The sequence below is a fragment of the Leguminivora glycinivorella genome, chromosome 22 (genome assembly GCF_023078275.1).
Source record: "Leguminivora glycinivorella isolate SPB_JAAS2020 chromosome 22, LegGlyc_1.1, whole genome shotgun sequence".
NCBI lineage: Eukaryota > Metazoa > Arthropoda > Insecta > Lepidoptera > Tortricidae > Leguminivora > Leguminivora glycinivorella.
The window spans coordinates 896340-918738 of record NC_062992.1 but is presented as its reverse complement, the minus strand read 5'-3'; the positions used below and the strand labels follow the sequence as shown (position 1 = coordinate 918738).

Here is a 22399-nt window from a genome sequence, read left to right as displayed (position 1 = left end):
GCTAAAATGGTTTCGATGCTCGCACTCGCGTTTGGCAACGCAATTTCAACAAGCCCTCGATCTTGGTTCTCTCCCACCTTCCCTAACAACTGGTGTTACTTTCCTGCTCTATAAGTCCGGTAGTACCACGGAAGCAAAAAACTACAGACCCATTACGTGCTTGCCTACACTTTACAAGCTCCTTACATCCATTTTGAGAGCAAAAATTAACGCGCATATTGTCGCTAACAACATTCTGGCTCCCGCTCAAAATGGATGTAGGGTTGGGTCCCGTGGTACTAAAGAGCTCCTCCTCATAGACATGACCATCTGCCAACAAGTTCGACGGAACAGGGGAGCCATCTCGGCCGCTTGGATTGACTATAAGAAGGCCTATGATTCGGTGCCTCATTCATGGCTGAGAAGGGTATTGGAGCTGTATAAACTTGATGCAGCTTTAATATCCTTCCTGGCTGCATGTATGAGGCAGTGGATCACAGTCCTTCGTCAACCAGGAGGCAGGGATGGCCCCCTGGCCCGCAGGACTTCATAAGGATTGAGCGAGGAATATTCCAGGGTGACAGTTTGAGTCCATTATGGTTCTGCCTAGCTCTGAATCCCCTCAGCACGCTGCTGAAGGATTCTGGGCTAGGTTGCCGGCTTCGGAGAGAGGGTGAAGTCATCTCTCACCTTCTGTACATGGACGATCTCAAACTATTTGCACCGAACACCCAAGACCTGATGGTGCTATTGAAAACCACAGAAGTTTTCAGTACCGCCATCAGAATGGAGTTTGGTGTCGATAAGTGTGCGGTCATGCATGTACAGCGGGGGGAGGTTGTAAATTCAGAAAATTTACAACTTTCTGCGACGATGTCGTTCAGATCTATCTCTGAATCAGAAACCTATAAGTACCTTGGTATGTCACAGTCGTTGGGTATTGAGGATGTTGGCATTAGACGGTCGGTGAAGGAGCGCTTTTTCAGTCGGCTCACAAAAGTCCTTAACAGTCTTTTGTCAGGAGGCAACAAAGTGCGCGCCTTTAACGCCTGGGTAATGCCTCTACTCACATACTCCTTTGGCATACTACGGTGGACCCAGACTGAGCTGGACGCCCTGGATCGGAGGGTCCGTTCACTGTTTACCACACATCGTATGTTACACCCGCGCTCGTCTGTTATGAGATTGTACATCCCACGGAAGTGCGGAGGTCGAGGCTTCCTAAACGCCAAAGATCTCCACAACCGTGAGGTGTACAATCTCAGGAATTACTTCCTTAACAACGAGTGTGGGATGCATCGTGATGTGGTGGCAGTTGACGGAAACCTCACGCCGCTCTCCTTGGCGAAAGAGAACTGGCGCAAACCTGTGGTACTAAGTACTGCGGACCGCAAGGCGGTATGGGAGAGCAAGCAGCTACACGGGCGGTTCTACAAGGCCCTCACGGGACCCGATGTAGACCTGCTCGCATCGGTGAACTGGTTACGATTCGGGGACCTCTTCGGAGAAACCGAGGGTTTTGCCTGTGCAATTGCGGACGAAGTTATGATGACGAACAACTACCGGAAATATATCCTGAAGGACGGTACGGTCGACATTTGTCGGGCATGCCGCCGTCCCGGAGAGTCACTCAGGCATATCATTTCCGGTTGTTCTCATCTTGCTAACGGCGAGTACTTGCACAGACATAATCTCGTAGCCAGGATTATTCACCAGCAACTTGCTCTTCAATACGGCCTTGTGGACCGCGAAGTACCGTACTACAAGTACTTGCCTGCGCCAGTTCTTGAAAATGGTCGTGCCACGCTCTATTGGGATCGATCTATTATCACTGACAGGACTATTGTAGCCAATAAGCCTGACATTGTGATAATAGATCGACCGCAACGCCGGGCCGTGCTCGTTGACATCACCATCCCCCATGATGAGAATCTCGTGAAAGCCGAGAAGGACAAGTCCAGTAAGTACCTAGACTTGGCTCACGAGATAACCGCCATGTGGGATGTTGATTCAACGATCATTGTTCCGATAGTCATTTCAGCGAACGGTCTCATAGCGAAGAGTCTCGACCAACATCTTAAGAGACTCTCGCTAGGTGGTTGGATCAAGGGCCAGATGCAGAAGGCGGTGATCTTGGACACGGCGCGGATAGTCCGACGGTTCCTCTCTCTGCAGCCCTAACCACCGGCAGCTTGGGCCCTGCCCCGCTGCTGGCGGCACCCTAGGTTAGGTTTTTTATAATATGTTTATATGTTTTTATATTGTTTTGTAAATGTTTTTATATTTTATTTTTATATACATATTGTAAAAACCTAGTAGCCTAGAGAATGAAAATAAATACTGAGTATAATATAATAATAAATCATTTATTGCAGACAACCTTAGTCCATAGGTACAGTATACAATTACACACATTCACAAATAAAAATTACATGCAATGATACATGGATAGACAGAGTATTAAAATTTAATTTCACTGAGCATTCATAGCATAATTTAAAAATTCAATAATTTTGCTGAGATTAAAAATGAACAAAGAGTTAAAATAATAAAAAAAAGAATATTAAAAGGAAATAAATAATGATAATTATTTCATTGATTAAATACTAAATTGCCGGCATTGCGTAGTCAAATTCCAAATAAAAATGTCTGAGACTTAAAAACTAAAGAACTAAAGACATTAAATTAGGGAAATGCGGGAACATGGAGACTATCCCAGTGCCTTGCTATAGGACAATCCAGCCTATTAGCCACCAGACTCAGAATGCTGTTGGGGCTCTCACGAACGCGACGCATAAGGGAGGCAGTTCGTTTGCGCATAGTGGGCATGAAGCCATCTATTCAAGTATCCGCAAACATACACGACGCGCTGCAGAACTTTGAAAGACCCAACAGCATCCTGAGTATATTATTGTACTGAACGCGCAAGGCATTGATTGCCCTCTGAGTATAGTTGACCCACAGGCTGCACGCATTATAGGTACCTAAAGACTATTTTGTACTCTATTCGACGATAATTCTAAATAACTGTCCTATTAGTCATGGTTATTAGATCTAAACAACAACATGGTTGAAGCATTTCAATAAAGGTAATCTGTGATATCTGTTGTTGCAGATGCGCGGCGTGGCGGCGAACGAGCGCGTGTACACCCTGCGCACGCGGCCGCCCTCGCTGCTGCCGCCCTCCCCCCTCAGCCTGGCCAGCTCGGGCGACAAGTCGCTGGCGGCCGCCACGCACTCGCCCTCGCTCGAGCGCCCCGCCTCGCAGCCCGCCACCACCGCCTCCTTCGTCTGCTACGTGTGCGGAGTCTCCGCCCCCTCGTCGCAGCTGCGGCTGCTCTACTGCTGTGCGAACCCGGAGCGAGAGCCTTACTACCCCTTTATAACGTCCTTGAAGCCCCATCCTGAAGCCAGTCCTATTAGTCCACAGGGTAAGTCACTAGAATAGGTAGATACTAATCTGTCAGTACTGCATCCTTCCTCTACTGTGAGATGTCTCCGCCCTTTCGTCGCAACTGGGGCTGGTCTACTGCTGTGCAAACCCGGAGCGTGAGTCTTATTACCCGTTTATAACGTTTTTGAAGTCGCACCCTGAAGCCAGTCCTATTAGTCCACAGGGCAAGTGTTAATTTAGACGCGTTTAAAAAAAACTTAAATTTTAGTACCGACCAAAACGACTGTAGCTAACGAAATGAGAAAATTACTGACCCATAAAACACTCTAATGTTAGAAATATCTGAAGACCAAGCTTGCTTGCGAGCATTTCCATGAAATCTGTGTCTTTCCGATGTTTGAAAACGTTTGTGTTGTCATGTTTTAGGTATGGTGCAAATCTGCGCGTCGTGTAACAAAAGCATCCCCCACAAATACCCCTCGTACGGCGAGCCTGAGCCGCTAACCAACGCCAATCACGCGCACAACAACAATAATGCGCACGCCAACAACATTAGGTACGATATAACTACCCATCATCAAACAACCCCCCACAAATACCCCTCGTACGGCGAGCCTGAGCCGCTAACCAACGCCAATCACGCGCACAACAACAACAATGCGCACGCCAACAACATTAGGTACGATATAAATTTACCCAATATATATAATATTTGACTATTTGCTCGCGCAACGCATTTAACGACCCCGTTTTGACCCTTGAATAAGATGTAAGAGGCACACTGAGCGGATGTTGGCTTTGTCATGTTGTCATGACGTGTCACGGCCTAGCCACGACAGTGGTCTAAGCGCGACAGCGGCCATACATTGGAGCGAGACACAGCGATGGGACTTTTCATTCGCTCGTATGGCTGCCGCTCACCGCTGTCGCGCTTAGACCAATGTCGACGCCGGGCCGTCACACGCAAAGGCAAGAAGCCTTTTGAAGTATAGGTAGAATCGCCGCGAGATATATCAGTGCGATGCAGTTTCTTGAGAAAATCCGAACATGATTCTGATACCTTGGCAATTAAGCGTGCCATATTTTTGAGCACCTCGTGCTCTCCAATATATCTAATGGTACGACCATAAGGAAAACATCGAGCCAATGGATGCTGCCATTGCCTCGGGCCACACGCAGAGTCTAAGTTAAGTACTATAGAGAGTTGTTGTAATTTAAAATGAACTAGGCATTTGGTGAAAGCGATACTATCAAGTCGTCTTTATTGTACAAGGAATCTTCTTTGATAGAAAGCCACAATTACCTATTAAATTTATCATTGTAACATTCCAAAAGGTTAATTGTTAAATATATTGACAGAGCGACTGTCTTGCCCCCAGTTATCATAACTTAAAGGTGTCAGGTTATCAAGTGCAGACATTAAATATGACATATCCGGTTCATGACTTGTTTTCTAATGACAATTTTCACTTTAAGTAATTATTGATAACAGTGTTTAGGCCTACTTTCTGGGTTTGATTTGTATAGTTGCTATCGAATTTGTTGCATACATATGTAAACCAAATACGGGTTAGTAATGTTCAAAGTTCCGCTGTTTTTATCAGTACAATAAGTTGCAGACATAATTGATCCCCCTTTGACACACGTTTCTGTATAGATCAGTTATATTCGCAGCTTGCTATATATATTTTTAATAACGAAGTTTTCTATGTTGAAGATAAGTGGACTATATTTGATGCGTAATTATTTATGTTGTGAATGTCCGTGCATTTCGCTTTTAAATTACCCTAATTTAAAAAAAAGTCTGACTACAGGGTTTCACATTGTTTTTAATTCTCAATTGTCACATTTGTAAATGTGTTATTAGTATCAAAACATCCTAAATTTGACACAACTAACTGTCAATATAATGTAATCTTCCCTAAGAGCGTCCTGTCGCGGTCGCCATGCAACAAAAGATAGGATAAAGTGACAGGGGTTGAAAGAACCAAACAAAGTATAAACAATTCAGGAAATAGCTCTATACCTTCATCATCAAAGGCCATTGCGTCGATTGCAGACGATTTACACATCTGCTGTTAAGCAATGGGTTTGGTGACTGGATGCCGAGCCACCTGAGATTCCAGTCTCGGTGTGCTTTCTGCGACACCTTGTGTTTAAACCAGGCTTCGTGGCATAGCCTTCTCCCCTCCACAGGTTTCCCAGGCTTGATGATTGATTTTATATACCTTCTACATCTTCAATAACAATACAGTACTTGTGGTAAAATAAGGAGTTGTGTGTGCAGGTTTAAGCCGTACGACATGAAGTCGTCGAGCGCGACGAAGCGGCCCGCCGCGCTGCCGCCCTCGCCGCACAGTCAGCTGGTTGCCGGCGAGAACGGCATGGGGCTGTATAGGTGTGTAACCGCATTCATTCTGTACTGGGCATTTCTTTTTTGTTGCCAATAAAAAAAATTTGATTGTTTTAGGGAATTTTAGGTCAATTGTACTCAGAATCCTTCAAATCTTCAAGAAAAGAACGTACATCCATCTTAAAGGCCGGCAACGCACCTCCAACACCTCTGGTGTTTCGGGTGTCCCTGGGCCGCGGTGATCGCTTACCATCAGGCGACCTGTCTGCACGTTTGCCTCCTATCCCATAAAAAAAATAGAATCATGAGTACTTTCAATCTTACTGGGAGACAAAAAGTGTCCCAGAATTTCCAAACACTTTTGTTACTTTCCTATTTTGTTACCCCATACAACATGTACGAAAAATGGTAACAAAATAGGGAAAAAATCGTGTGGGATAATTTTTTTAACTACTAAGATTAAAAAAGCTAGCAATTCTGAGTAGAAATAGATTTTTTTTTAAATATCACATTTCATAAAAGTGGCAAAAAAAAAAGAAATGCTCAACTCATTCAGATATAGAGGAGTTGTTGCCTCACGAGGACATTGCCTCGAGAAGCAACAGGTGAAGGAAGGTTGAGTCCACAGACAAGTGAATCGCGTGTTAAGTTTTCGTGGAGTGACTGCCTGTGTTAAGGTTAAGCCTTAATAATACGCATGAGCAAGATTACTTACATTTATTTTAAAATATCCATACTTAATATTATAAATGGGAAAGTGTGTGTGTGTCTGTTTGTTTGTCCATCTTGCACGGCAAAACTGAGCGACGAATTGACATGATTTTTTAAGTGGAAATAGTTGAAGGGATGGAGAGTGACATAGGCTACTTTTTTCTCTTTCTAACGCGAGCAAAGCCGCGGGAAAAAGCTAGTAATGAAATAATGTAGATGGTTAAAAATGTGCGAAATTTTTGGAAATTAAACCTTCGCTCTTAAGTTTGCAATAAATTTAAGCACGCGTTTTAGGAGGACAATTGGAATAACAAGCCTATGAATCCTACATTATTTAAATTTGTCGGTTTTTAAGTTTCGGTTAACCGTTTATAGCTATGGAGTTCAATTTGACCATTTATGCATATTTTTTTTCATCACACCCGCACTTTAAATGTGCTATTGCGCGCAGGCGGATCGTGAGTTATAGAAAAATCGTTCTCCCAAGGGAATAATGAAATTTCTTGTACCGTATTTAACTTTTTTACATCTATTTACATATTTTTTACATTGCGAGTGTGATGAAAAACATCGTGTGTAACTCGGGGAGTATGAATATTACAAACTCGAGTCTTTAAATCGCTCCGGCAAGCCGTCGCGATTTAACTTACTCTCGTTAGTAATATTCAACTTCCTCCCCTTGTCGTACAATGTACTATTATATTCGGGAGTGCAGTTCAATCGTCAAACGTTTGAGAGATTCTCTATTGTGATCGTTTTTATTTTTGATATGTTTTTGAAATAGTTAAAGAGGTGATAGCGTAAAGGAAGATAAAACATAAGGGCGTCCTCTAGTTATATTACGGGCGTGTGAAACGTTGCAGGTGCTACGTGTGCTGCGGGCTGTTCCCGCAGCAGTCCATGGAGTGGCTGTCGACGACGGCGGAGTACATGAACTCGCACGCCATGCACTTCCCGTGCCTCGCCGGCCAGGGCGCCGCCCCCCGCGGCGGCCGCGTGCTGGCCTGCTCGCGCTGCGTGCGCCACCTCGCGCGCCAGTGGGAGATGATGGACGCCGAGAGGGTACCGCTGGAGCATCGGAGGTGAGCCGACTACCTCTATACATAATGGCCGCTGTACACATGGGGCCAACCCTTGGAGCAGCCCTTGGCCAAAATAAGAGTCGCTGTTTACACATTGGTGAACCGATCGCTTGGCATTGGCTCTTCATAAAAGATGGACGTAGAATGGAAAAGGCTACGTAATTCTAGGTCATTTATATTTTCAGCAATATTTAATTAATAAATAATGACCTCGTAATAAAATTAAATTATCTGAAATATTTACAATTTTTTGAATATTCTGATAAGCACATTTATCTTTTTTAAACATTAAACATTTACAAGGGTATTTTATTTCCTAAAATCAACACTATTATTAACATAAATAAACAGTATAGCAGTCAGTGTGTAGGCCAAGGTTTTCTAAGAGAGTTCGTCAGTAGGATTCAAAATACTAAACTGTTATGATATGTTTAAATATGAATATTTTGTCAACAGATACAACATCCCATCGCCCCTACCTAGTAATTCGTCGTTGAACGGCGAGCGAGTCATACCCACCCCACCCTCTACTACCTCCGACAGAACTGTCGCTAGTAATAGTAAGTACCTATCTTTGTGTCACGCACGCCCAGTAATCCTCTTAACGACTACGTTAGACCTGCCAACTCGGAAAGAATTCGTCCGTTCGAACCTAAAAAATTATAAAACCTACGGCGAAATAAACCATCGACCGTCGCGCAGACGTGACCTACTAGTGCCCCCTCGCCGTCGGCTAGCGAAGGCCCGTGCGATGCTGGACGTTGTCGGCCCTAATCTATACAACTGTGTACCTACTGACATAAAAGAATCACCTTCGAATGAATGAATTATGAATGATAATATTTATAATATGTTAGAAGCAAATTTCATAGGTTTGTTGTTAAGTTATATTGTTTCTGTAAATTTGTTATTTATTTTTTAATTTATTTTAATGTAATTTTGACGATTCGAAAGAGGTTGTAAAATCCTACTTGAATAAACGATATTTTATCTATCTTATCTTATCTTATCTTCCGATGCTATATTTACAAGCAAACTCAAAAAAATGTTATTAGAGTCTGCTTTTTATAACATCAACGAGTTCCTCAAAAGGAGTCGTTGTCCCGAAAATCCATAATACCTATGCTTATATATGTTATTCTGGTTGTAACACTGTAATAAAGAGTATATAAATTGTTTATGAACTGTATTACACATTGTAATGTACAAATTTTTGTTGACCTGTAAATTTGGTTATAAATTTACCAATAAAGAAATCTAAATCTAAATCTAAAGACTCGTGAGTCGTGACAAATGTCATAAGTAGATGCTGCTTTTGAATTCCTTGTTACAAGATGATAAGTTCCGTTAAAAAAATCAAGTTTTGTAGCGAGCAGATCACAGCTCTGTGTGCCTAGTAGTATAGTAGAAATAACCACAAAATTAAAATTTTGAAAAAAACCCCGACTTAGTGGACCTATTTTCATGAAACATGGCTAAGAACACTCCCGACTAACTGAGCTTTCAAACAAAGAAAAAACTAAATCTGAATCGGTTCATCCGTTCTGGAGCTACGATGCCACAGACAGATAGACAGAAAGACAGACACGTCAAACTTATTAACACCCCGTCGTTTTTGCGTCGGGGGTTAAAAAGTGGAAAAAGTTTTGCTACCCTACAAGTCAATTAGAACCATACTGTTCTACCACAGGGTGCTATAAATATGAGGGTAAACGTCCTTATAATGTGCTTCCAGTGCCCGAACCAACATCGAACTAGCGGACTTTGCAATCGCGGCAGATGCCTAAAAACCTCAGCCACTCGAGTCGGTCACAGCGGCAAAGATATATTTAATCGATTATAAGTGTGTTCAAACCAGGAGGACTGGAGAAAGGAAGGGGAGGCCTTCGCCCGGCAGTGGGTGACCATATAGGCTAATATAAAATAAATAAAAAAATTGTGTGTTCGCAGCATGTACGTCGATATACTGTTTCCTGTGCGGGCTGCACTCGGACTTCACGCTGGCGCGGATTCTGTACGGGCAGCCGCAGGGCAACGCGCCCTACTTCCCCTGTCTCCTCACGCACCAGGTATAACAAGGTGTCTCTTAACCCAGCTTCAACGATTACAGACTGTTCCGAAAGAGAACACTCGTGGAAGGGCATTTTCGCCAGAAGAATCACCAAAAAACATTTTGTAAGGTAGGTAAATTTAATGTTTTTCCTACTCCTTTCGATCTAGGATAAAAAACGAGAGACAAAAAAACCGCTGTACTAAGTGTTTGAAAAATAGTAACGAAGTAGAAAAGTTAAATTTGGGACGCATTTTTCCGCCTAGTAGGATCGAAAGGGCTCGTGATTCTGAGTAGGAAAAACATTCAATTTACCTATTTTAGAAAGTTTTTGAATCCTTTTTCGCGAAAATGCCCTTAATGTATTGGACCCCATACATTTCACGACTCATCTCTTTCCGAACAGACTCCATAGTATTTGTTCCAACTTCTAAATCTCGAACGACCGGCGAAGAGGATCCGCCCTAGAGTTGCCGCACCACTCCTTGTCAAGAATCTGATTAATTCAAACGGATTAATATTCGACTGTTTATATTTCTGTGGTATTTATTTTGTAAACAATGGTTTTGTATTTCTTCTACTGGTCTCCTTTTACTAGCAGTCGCGTTCAGTTACATCTACCTAGTTAAAGGAATAAACACATTTTAACTAGCTCAGGCGGATTAACCCTCCATTTTCGTTGGTTCAAGTGGCCCTTATGTGGTCATAATTATAGTCTTGTTCAAGTATTTTTGGTTTTGTAACGGAACGCGAATGTACAAACGGAATTACTGCAGCTGATGACAATGTATTTCTTTTAGAGTCTACCAAACGCAGAACAGTTACGGGAAAACGGGTCGGCGCTAGTTTGCACATTCTGTTATCACTCGCTACTTAGTCAATGGAGAAGGTATGTGTATAATATTATTATATCGACCAAGTGTATCTCTCTCTTTCTCTGCTAGTGGAGCCCAACGTCATCGGCGAGAGCAAAGCTTCTGTGTGGCTTGGCCATGTGGAGAGAATGGGAGAGGATCGTGCGGCCGAAAGAGCTTACTTGTGGCGATCTACTGAAAAACGGCCGGTGGGAAGGCCCAGGTACCGACGGATCGATAAGATCCAGAGAGACCTGTGTGACCTTCAAGTGACGGTGTGGCATCAGATCGCACAGGATAGGAGCAAATGGCGGAATCTAGTTTCGGAGGTCAAGATTCACTTCGGGTCGCTGAGCCATCGCAGTAAGTAAGTGTATCTCTTTGAATAATCTTAAATTTTAAAAGAGGCTAGTATTTTTAATTTAAATTGGTTAATTTTGAGGGATATAAACTCGGTCTTTGTAAACGTATCTCGGCAGTAGTGCCTCGGCCTAGGCATGTCTTTACCAACTAATTTGCTGTGCGAGGCAATTTTATTACGAGGCGGCGTTTTCTGTGTAGACTAAGGGTCCGCCCACATCTAGCGTCTCGCGAGTGTAGCGTCGGGCCAACTATATGGCAAATCCTGACGCCGCGTCAGCGCGACGTCGAAGCGGCGTCTTTTTTCATACAGTTGGCCCGACGCTACGCTCGCGAGACGCTAGATGTTGGGGGACACTAATGTTCAATAGAATAACATAAATCCATACTGTGGGTAGTAGACTTCTTTACCTTTTTGTGTACTATAACGAATTTATACTTAAACACACATTTAACACAATTTTTCTATTGTTTTGCGACTTCAGTTCTGATATTTGCCTCTTTTTCTATTGACAAGTTGGTTGTGCCGGAGTATAACAGTCTTATGTTGCAGGTACGAAGCTTTAGGCGGCGTTGGCGCTGACCGGCGCGTGTATAACACGCACGACTACCACTGCCATCTGTGCGGCATCAAGACTTACAGGAAACGAGTGCGCGCGCTACCTATTAAGGTAAGCTGTTTGTTAAGGAAGCCTGTTGAAGCCCCCTCCCCCCCCCCCCTACATGACGACCCTGCCAACATCTCATTCACCATACATTATGCTTTCAGTGACTGGCTAATACTATGTTCGTGGCCATCTTAGCGTATAAGTGGAAGTAACTATAGTTAGCCCCTTAAGGCATAGATATGATAACTGGCAGGGTCGCCATGTGAATGTAACGATACAACGGGTTTCGTTTGTAATTAGATTTTGTTTTATGAAATACATTTACCATTATACATTCATGTTAAAGTTACAATGACTATACCTTTGGTGAAAGTATGGAACTATGGACCCTAATAAAGGTTTTTGTTGCAGGAATTCCCATTTTTAATGCAAAGGCGGACTGAAAATTCATTATTATTAGAAAACGGCGATTATGCCGTTGTATGTTTAGACTGTTATGAAAGTTTAAGGTGAGTCTTACATTTAAAATACTTTTTATTGATATTTAGTAACTTATATATCATAGATAAGTTAAGAATCCAAGAAATAATAAAAATATCCAAGTAACCTACCACGACATAGAAGTACGGTCAACCAAGTTTGATCTTAGGCCACTCTAGAACTTTGTATTATGACACCGTGCTGTGTTTGTCATAGAAGTCACTTCGACGTTTATTGTGAAGAGGTTATACAGTGGCCTAGCATTCTAATTTACATGGAATATAAATCACCATTCGCTAAGATCACGTATGAGGGCATTTTAAGAATTAGGGACCCGCAATTAGCGTAAAGTTGTTAATAAATCTTAATTCGCTGTAAGTTTTGTGATGAAAATGCAAGCAATGTCTAAAAATTTACTTTTTTTACATTCTGAATGTAGATTGTCGCTTAAAGTTTATTTAAGTTATACAAAAACAATAGTTTTATTGTAATTTTACGCTTAATTATCGTCACAAAACTGACAGTGAGTTAATTTTTGTTAACAACTTTCGCTAATCGTGGGTCTCAAATTTTGATTTTTTTTAATATCACGTCGGTGGCAAACAGGTATACGGCCCGCCTGATGGAAAACGGTCACCGTAACCTATGGACGCCTGCAACTCAAGGGGTGTCACATGCGCGTTGCCGACCTATTAGAAACATGTACACTCCTTTTTTGAAGAACCCCATACTGTAGTTTATCGGGGATACCTCGACAGGGAGCTCATTCCACAGCCGGAGCGTCCGCGGGAGGAAATTCCTCTGAAACCGCACGGTGCGCGACCATTTAGGTTGCAAGGTGTGTGGATGAGCGCCCTGTCGATGGCGAGCTTTGCGATGATGAAAAATGGCCGTTGGCATCATGTCAAACAGTTCCCCAGAACACAACCCATTGTATAGAATAGAATAGAATAGAAAACGTTTATTTGGTGAAAATATACAAGTAAAACAACAATAGCCTTAATCTATATACATCTTAAACTAAAGTCACCAAAAAGGATGCCACTCAGCATATGCCAATGGCTAATTGGTATTAGCCACGGCGCTGGTTTTCAGGGCAACCAAGAAAACAGGGTGGGATTTCAATATTTTTAAAATTAACATATGGTGGACGAGGTCGCACGTTGTACAGGCGATAGAACACACATAAGGAGGCGAAGTCTCTCCTTAGACTTAGGGGTTCAATACCGCCTGTGAGTTTCGGTTCTTTTTTTTATTATTATTATAAATGGGCTTACTCTTGGCCACAGACTAGCCAAAGGCAAAGACGTGGCCTACGATGGAGTGAGCTCGCCCAGAAGATGCCTGTTCATTCTTGATTTGAAGGTTGCCGGGTTATATGAGCTCGGAAATATAGCCGCCAGCAAGGAATTCCACTCCTTGGCAGTGCGCATAAGAAAATAAGAAGCAAAGCGCTTCGTGCGGATTCGAGGAATATCTACCAAGTAAGGATGGAGACCGGCCGTGCGTCTAAGAGTCCGATGGTAGAATGGGGACGGTGGAATAAGCTCGTGTAGCTCTTGAGCGCACTCCCCGAAGTGCAACCTGTAATGGCCGCTGTACACATGTGGCCAACGGTTCCACCAACACTTGGTGGCCAAGATAAGAGCCGCTGTTTACACATTGGCGAACCAATCACTTGGCATTGGCTCTTTATGAAAGATGGACGTGGGATGTAAAAGGCTAGGAAATTCTAGGTCATTAACGTTGTCAGCAAAATTTGAATAAAAAATAATAACCCCGTAGTAAAATAAAATTATTTGAAATATTAACAATTTTTTGAATATTTTGATAAGCACATTTATCTTTTTTAGGCAATACATTAAACATTTGCAAGGTTATTTTACTTCCTAAAATCAACACTATTATTGGCATAGATTAACTTATTATTTTCGTAAATATTTCACTACTGTCCTCTCTGACGGCTGACGACAAACAGAATAAAGCGCCAACGCACGTGTAAACGCAGATCCTTTGATGTGTGGACAAAACAACCGACACCAATCGGTTGGCCGGCCAGCGCTAGCGCCAACTGCCAACTTACGGCCAAATAGCCTTGGCCAAGCGGCCAAGGGGGTCGGTGGAACCGTTGGCCATATGTGTACAGCGGCCATAAAACATCGACACCGACAGACAGGTTCGTTAGTAGATGTATTGAGTAATGACGTCTGTTACAGAACACAAGCGCAAGACTACGAGCGGCGAGGAGTGCCGGTGGACAAGCGCGAGTACAACTGGCTGCAGCAGCCGCCGCCGCCCGAGGACAGCGCCGACGTCACCATCGCGCGCCTGCCCTCCGGCGACCGCTCCGACAAGCTGGTAACGCCACCATATATACACCGTGTTATACAACACAAGCGCGAGTACAACTGGCTGCAGCAGCCGCCGCCGCCCGAGGACAGCGCCGACGTCACCATCGCGCGCCTGCCCTCCGGCGACCGCTCCGACAAGCTGGTAACGCCACCATATATACACCGTGTTATACAACACAAGCGCGAGTACAACTGGCTGCAGCAGCCGCCGCCGCCCGAGGACAGCGCCGACGTCACCATCGCGCGCCTGCCCTCCGGCGACCGCTCCGACAAGCTGGTAACGCCACCATATATACACCGTGTTATACAACACAAGCGCGAGTACAACTGGCTGCAGCAGCCGCCGCCGCCCGAGGACAGCGCCGACGTCACCATCGCGCGCCTGCCCTCCGGCGACCGCTCCGACAAGCTGGTAACGCCACCATATATACACCGTGTTATACAACACAAGCGCGAGTACAACTGGCTGCAGCAGCCGCCGCCGCCCGAGGACAGCGCCGACGTCACCATCGCGCGCCTGCCCTCCGGCGACCGCTCCGACAAGCTGGTAACGCCACCATATATACACCGTGTTATACAACACAAGCGCGAGTACAACTGGCTGCAGCAGCCGCCGCCGCCCGAGGACAGCGCCGACGTCACCATCGCGCGCCTGCCCTCCGGCGACCGCTCCGACAAGCTGGTAACGCCACCATATATACACCGTGTTATACAACACAAGCGCGAGTACAACTGGCTGCAGCAGCCGCCGCCGCCCGAGGACAGCGCCGACGTCACCATCGCGCGCCTGCCCTCCGGCGACCGCTCCGACAAGCTGGTAACGCCACCATATATACACCGTGTTATACAACACAAGCGCGAGTACAACTGGCTGCAGCAGCCGCCGCCGCCCGAGGACAGCGCCGACGTCACCATCGCGCGCCTGCCCTCCGGCGACCGCTCCGACAAGCTGGTAACGCCACCATATATACACCGTGTTATACAACACAAGCGCGAGTACAACTGGCTGCAGCAGCCGCCGCCGCCCGAGGACAGCGCCGACGTCACCATCGCGCGCCTGCCCTCCGGCGACCGCTCCGACAAGCTGGTAACGCCACCATATATACACCGTGTTATACAACACAAGCGCGAGTACAACTGGCTGCAGCAGCCGCCGCCGCCCGAGGACAGCGCCGACGTCACCATCGCGCGCCTGCCCTCCGGCGACCGCTCCGACAAGCTGGTAACGCCACCATATATACACCGTGTTATACAACACAAGCGCGAGTACAACTGGCTGCAGCAGCCGCCGCCGCCCGAGGACAGCGCCGACGTCACCATCGCGCGCCTGCCCTCCGGCGACCGCTCCGACAAGCTGGTAACGCCACCATATATACACCGTGTTATACAACACAAGCGCGAGTACAACTGGCTGCAGCAGCCGCCGCCGCCCGAGGACAGCGCCGACGTCACCATCGCGCGCCTGCCCTCCGGCGACCGCTCCGACAAGCTGGTAACGCCACCATATATACACCGTGTTATACAACACAAGCGCGAGTACAACTGGCTGCAGCAGCCGCCGCCGCCCGAGGACAGCGCCGACGTCACCATCGCGCGCCTGCCCTCCGGCGACCGCTCCGACAAGCTGGTAACGCCACCATATATACACCGTGTTATACAACACAAGCGCGAGTACAACTGGCTGCAGCAGCCGCCGCCGCCCGAGGACAGCGCCGACGTCACCATCGCGCGCCTGCCCTCCGGCGACCGCTCCGACAAGCTGGTAACGCCACCATATATACACCGTGTTATACAACACAAGCGCGAGTACAACTGGCTGCAGCAGCCGCCGCCGCCCGAGGACAGCGCCGACGTCACCATCGCGCGCCTGCCCTCCGGCGACCGCTCCGACAAGCTGGTAACGCCACCATATATACACCGTGTTATACAACACAAGCGCGAGTACAACTGGCTGCAGCAGCCGCCGCCGCCCGAGGACAGCGCCGACGTCACCATCGCGCGCCTGCCCTCCGGCGACCGCTCCGACAAGCTGGTAACGCCACCATATATACACCGTGTTATACAACACAAGCGCGAGTACAACTGGCTGCAGCAGCCGCCGCCGCCCGAGGACAGCGCCGACGTCACCATCGCGCGCCTGCCCTCCGGCGACCGCTCCGACAAGCTGGTAACGCCACCATATATACACCGTGTTATACAACACAAGCGCGAGTACAACTGGCTGCAGCAGCCGCCGCCGCCCGAGGACAGCGCCGACGTCACCATCGCGCGCCTGCCCTCCGGCGACCGCTCCGACAAGCTGGTAACGCCACCATATATACACCGTGTTATACAACACAAGCGCGAGTACAACTGGCTGCAGCAGCCGCCGCCGCCCGAGGACAGCGCCGACGTCACCATCGCGCGCCTGCCCTCCGGCGACCGCTCCGACAAGCTGGTAACGCCACCATATATACACCGTGTTATACAACACAAGCGCGAGTACAACTGGCTGCAGCAGCCGCCGCCGCCCGAGGACAGCGCCGACGTCACCATCGCGCGCCTGCCCTCCGGCGACCGCTCCGACAAGCTGGTAACGCCACCATATATACACCGTGTTATACAACACAAGCGCGAGTACAACTGGCTGCAGCAGCCGCCGCCGCCCGAGGACAGCGCCGACGTCACCATCGCGCGCCTGCCCTCCGGCGACCGCTCCGACAAGCTGGTAACGCCACCATATATACACCGTGTTATACAACACAAGCGCGAGTACAACTGGCTGCAGCAGCCGCCGCCGCCCGAGGACAGCGCCGACGTCACCATCGCGCGCCTGCCCTCCGGCGACCGCTCCGACAAGCTGGTAACGCCACCATATATACACCGTGTTATACAACACAAGCGCGAGTACAACTGGCTGCAGCAGCCGCCGCCGCCCGAGGACAGCGCCGACGTCACCATCGCGCGCCTGCCCTCCGGCGACCGCTCCGACAAGCTGGTAACGCCACCATATATACACCGTGTTATACAACACAAGCGCGAGTACAACTGGCTGCAGCAGCCGCCGCCGCCCGAGGACAGCGCCGACGTCACCATCGCGCGCCTGCCCTCCGGCGACCGCTCCGACAAGCTGGTAACGCCACCATATATACACCGTGTTATACAACACAAGCGCGAGTACAACTGGCTGCAGCAGCCGCCGCCGCCCGAGGACAGCGCCGACGTCACCATCGCGCGCCTGCCCTCCGGCGACCGCTCCGACAAGCTGGTAACGCCACCATATATACACCGTGTTATACAACACAAGCGCGAGTACAACTGGCTGCAGCAGCCGCCGCCGCCCGAGGACAGCGCCGACGTCACCATCGCGCGCCTGCCCTCCGGCGACCGCTCCGACAAGCTGGTAACGCCACCATATATACACCGTGTTATACAACACAAGCGCGAGTACAACTGGCTGCAGCAGCCGCCGCCGCCCGAGGACAGCGCCGACGTCACCATCGCGCGCCTGCCCTCCGGCGACCGCTCCGACAAGCTGGTAACGCCACCATATATACACCGTGTTATACAACACAAGCGCGAGTACAACTGGCTGCAGCAGCCGCCGCCGCCCGAGGACAGCGCCGACGTCACCATCGCGCGCCTGCCCTCCGGCGACCGCTCCGACAAGCTGGTAACGCCACCATATATACACCGTGTTATACAACACAAGCGCGAGTACAACTGGCTGCAGCAGCCGCCGCCGCCCGAGGACAGCGCCGACGTCACCATCGCGCGCCTGCCCTCCGGCGACCGCTCCGACAAGCTGGTAACGCCACCATATATACACCGTGTTATACAACACAAGCGCGAGTACAACTGGCTGCAGCAGCCGCCGCCGCCCGAGGACAGCGCCGACGTCACCATCGCGCGCCTGCCCTCCGGCGACCGCTCCGACAAGCTGGTAACGCCACCATATATACACCGTGTTATACAACACAAGCGCGAGTACAACTGGCTGCAGCAGCCGCCGCCGCCCGAGGACAGCGCCGACGTCACCATCGCGCGCCTGCCCTCCGGCGACCGCTCCGACAAGCTGGTAACGCCACCATATATACACCGTGTTATACAACACAAGCGCGAGTACAACTGGCTGCAGCAGCCGCCGCCGCCCGAGGACAGCGCCGACGTCACCATCGCGCGCCTGCCCTCCGGCGACCGCTCCGACAAGCTGGTAACGCCACCATATATACACCGTGTTATACAACACAAGCGCGAGTACAACTGGCTGCAGCAGCCGCCGCCGCCCGAGGACAGCGCCGACGTCACCATCGCGCGCCTGCCCTCCGGCGACCGCTCCGACAAGCTGGTAACGCCACCATATATACACCGTGTTATACAACACAAGCGCGAGTACAACTGGCTGCAGCAGCCGCCGCCGCCCGAGGACAGCGCCGACGTCACCATCGCGCGCCTGCCCTCCGGCGACCGCTCCGACAAGCTGGTAACGCCACCATATATACACCGTGTTATACAACACAAGCGCGAGTACAACTGGCTGCAGCAGCCGCCGCCGCCCGAGGACAGCGCCGACGTCACCATCGCGCGCCTGCCCTCCGGCGACCGCTCCGACAAGCTGGTAACGCCACCATATATACACCGTGTTATACAACACAAGCGCGAGTACAACTGGCTGCAGCAGCCGCCGCCGCCCGAGGACAGCGCCGACGTCACCATCGCGCGCCTGCCCTCCGGCGACCGCTCCGACAAGCTGGTAACGCCACCATATATACACCGTGTTATACAACACAAGCGCGAGTACAACTGGCTGCAGCAGCCGCCGCCGCCCGAGGACAGCGCCGACGTCACCATCGCGCGCCTGCCCTCCGGCGACCGCTCCGACAAGCTGGTAACGCCACCATATATACACCGTGTTATACAACACAAGCGCGAGTACAACTGGCTGCAGCAGCCGCCGCCGCCCGAGGACAGCGCCGACGTCACCATCGCGCGCCTGCCCTCCGGCGACCGCTCCGACAAGCTGGTAACGCCACCATATATACACCGTGTTATACAACACAAGCGCGAGTACAACTGGCTGCAGCAGCCGCCGCCGCCCGAGGACAGCGCCGACGTCACCATCGCGCGCCTGCCCTCCGGCGACCGCTCCGACAAGCTGGTAACGCCACCATATATACACCGTGTTATACAACACAAGCGCGAGTACAACTGGCTGCAGCAGCCGCCGCCGCCCGAGGACAGCGCCGACGTCACCATCGCGCGCCTGCCCTCCGGCGACCGCTCCGACAAGCTGGTAACGCCACCATATATACACCGTGTTATACAACACAAGCGCGAGTACAACTGGCTGCAGCAGCCGCCGCCGCCCGAGGACAGCGCCGACGTCACCATCGCGCGCCTGCCCTCCGGCGACCGCTCCGACAAGCTGGTAACGCCACCATATATACACCGTGTTATACAACACAAGCGCGAGTACAACTGGCTGCAGCAGCCGCCGCCGCCCGAGGACAGCGCCGACGTCACCATCGCGCGCCTGCCCTCCGGCGACCGCTCCGACAAGCTGGTAACGCCACCATATATACACCGTGTTATACAACACAAGCGCGAGTACAACTGGCTGCAGCAGCCGCCGCCGCCCGAGGACAGCGCCGACGTCACCATCGCGCGCCTGCCCTCCGGCGACCGCTCCGACAAGCTGGTAACGCCACCATATATACACCGTGTTATACAACACAAGCGCGAGTACAACTGGCTGCAGCAGCCGCCGCCGCCCGAGGACAGCGCCGACGTCACCATCGCGCGCCTGCCCTCCGGCGACCGCTCCGACAAGCTGGTAACGCCACCATATATACACCGTGTTATACAACACAAGCGCGAGTACAACTGGCTGCAGCAGCCGCCGCCGCCCGAGGACAGCGCCGACGTCACCATCGCGCGCCTGCCCTCCGGCGACCGCTCCGACAAGCTGGTAACGCCACCATATATACACCGTGTTATACAACACAAGCGCGAGTACAACTGGCTGCAGCAGCCGCCGCCGCCCGAGGACAGCGCCGACGTCACCATCGCGCGCCTGCCCTCCGGCGACCGCTCCGACAAGCTGGTAACGCCACCATATATACACCGTGTTATACAACACAAGCGCGAGTACAACTGGCTGCAGCAGCCGCCGCCGCCCGAGGACAGCGCCGACGTCACAACGCCACCATATGTGACAATCCATAACAAAAGGGCCCTTATGGCGGTTTCTAGTTACGGAGATATCGACGTTTTTGTAAAATCGTTCGAAATTATCGATTTTTGAATTTATGCAAAATAGTAAAATATACGAATAGACGTGCAATTGTAGCTTGGTTTCAGTAGTGTACGTTAAGTATTTCTATATTAAAATTCAGCTCAAAGTTTAGTAGAAAAGGGCCCTTATGCCAGAGCGCGTTCGAAAATATGAAAACTGTTGTTAAAAAATGTTGTAATTACTTACAACTTTTGTTTATAAGTTAGTTTATGTTATATAGGTACGATTCAATGAAGTACTTTGATACCTAATTTAAAAATTACCCGATTTAGGTACCTAGTCGTCACTTTAAAATAAAAATCTTACTCGTGAGTAGCTACTAAGTGCAATCTGACTTCAAACCTCACTCGGCGGCGTGTCAAAGCGAAGATGTTCTTCCTTTGACTAATGCCGCCGTTACCACTGTCTCTCTCTTACTCGCGACACTTCGCACGCCGCGCTCTTCACGCGGCGAACGGACCGAGCGGCACTCGGTCGACTTGTGCGGCTAGTTGCATAAAGCCGGTGAAAGTGTAAGGTTGTATGTTGATGCTTGCCTTGTTTATGTGCTGAAGAGATGCAACGATTCAATTTTGATACGGGAAAAGAAGGTATGTACATAGTTATCGTTTATTTAAGACTTATAAGTAGTTTTTTTCTTTTGGTGCTAATAGCTTACAGGTATTTCGTCATTACTTTGAAAAAGTCTCGTATCTTATACTGTCGTTTTAAGTCGAAACATAGTAAGTCTACATGTCACTTATACATAGATACGACATTTTTCTCTTGGGTCATTGAACAAGATACGAGCTTTTTTCAAAGTAGTCACGATTTTGTATATTTTGTAGGTACCTATCACAGTTTTTACTCACTTCATTGAGTTTTTTTTGTCTGATTTATCTTGATCATTATAAGAATGTATAATGTAACGACTTATTAAACTATAAAACTAGGAAAATACCTAACTATAATTATTGATAAATAAGACTAGTTGATTAAATATCTACTTACCTATTTTGTTGGTAGGCTGCTACGTTCCAGAAACTCAGCCTGAGTCAGAAGATATGTTCAACCATGAACATACTAATCATACTCTGCAGGATTCATTGAGTAAGTACATACAACAAAATGCAATACTCTTAGGGGCCGTCCAATAATTACGTAAAGACATTTTACCAATTACTTGTTTCTCTTTTGGTTATTATCTCAAGAACTACAATAGCAACAATAAGCTATAGTCTTGAAATTTGGAATAGTTATAAAAATGGTTAACCCCAACGCATTAAAATAGTTATTTTTCGTTTTTTTTTCGGAGAAACATTATTATTAACAAAACGGGACCTAATCGCGTACACAAAGGTGTTTGTGTGTTTAAATCCATGGTCCACCCAAATTACATCACGTCCGAAATGTCAAAATAAAGAAAATAAACCCCGTTGTGTACGCGATTAGGTTCCGTTGTGTCATAATAACATTTTTCCTGAGAAAAAAAAATAGAATAAATAACTAAGTATTTTATTGTGTTTGAGTTAGCCATTTTTACCGCGTGTGGACATAGGGGCGAACTATTTAATCATAGTAAGTACTCCTCAAACCTACCAACTTTTGTTCTACAACTTTTAAAAATTATGTACTTAGTAGGTTTTGACTTTTTCATACAAAATAAATAGTATTTTCAATGTACGTTAACATCAGCCTACTTGACGTCTCTTGTCATAGTAAATAATTGGCAAACTTTGCAGTACATTGCGTCTTCTAACAAACTTTAAAGTGTAATAAAAATTAAACTACACATTATTTTAAATAAATATGATTATGATAAAAGTCGCTGAACAAACCTTGCTCAGTTTTGGGAGCACTATTTACGATTAAATTTTTCGCCCCTACTTTACCACACACTGTATAACTATTCCAAATTTCAAGT

The 22399-nt window shown here is 48.1% G+C and overlaps 1 protein-coding gene across 1 annotated transcript in view; it reads left to right on the top strand.

The window, feature by feature from the left end:
- The window catches only part of LOC125238056, a 154842-nt gene that overhangs the window by 40136 nt on the left and 92307 nt on the right, over positions 1-22399 (top strand). The window contains exons 4-14 of the mRNA XM_048145345.1: positions 3095-3410; positions 3800-3845; positions 3969-4052; positions 5661-5771; positions 7301-7519; positions 7976-8079; positions 9470-9588; positions 10370-10458; positions 11337-11454; positions 11803-11900; positions 14088-20412. Of these exons, the coding sequence (XP_048001302.1) occupies positions 3095-3410; positions 3800-3845; positions 3969-4052; positions 5661-5771; positions 7301-7519; positions 7976-8079; positions 9470-9588; positions 10370-10458; positions 11337-11454; positions 11803-11900; positions 14088-20412 (7629 nt within the window). The remainder of the gene's footprint in view (positions 1-3094; positions 3411-3799; positions 3846-3968; positions 4053-5660; positions 5772-7300; positions 7520-7975; positions 8080-9469; positions 9589-10369; positions 10459-11336; positions 11455-11802; positions 11901-14087; positions 20413-22399) is intronic.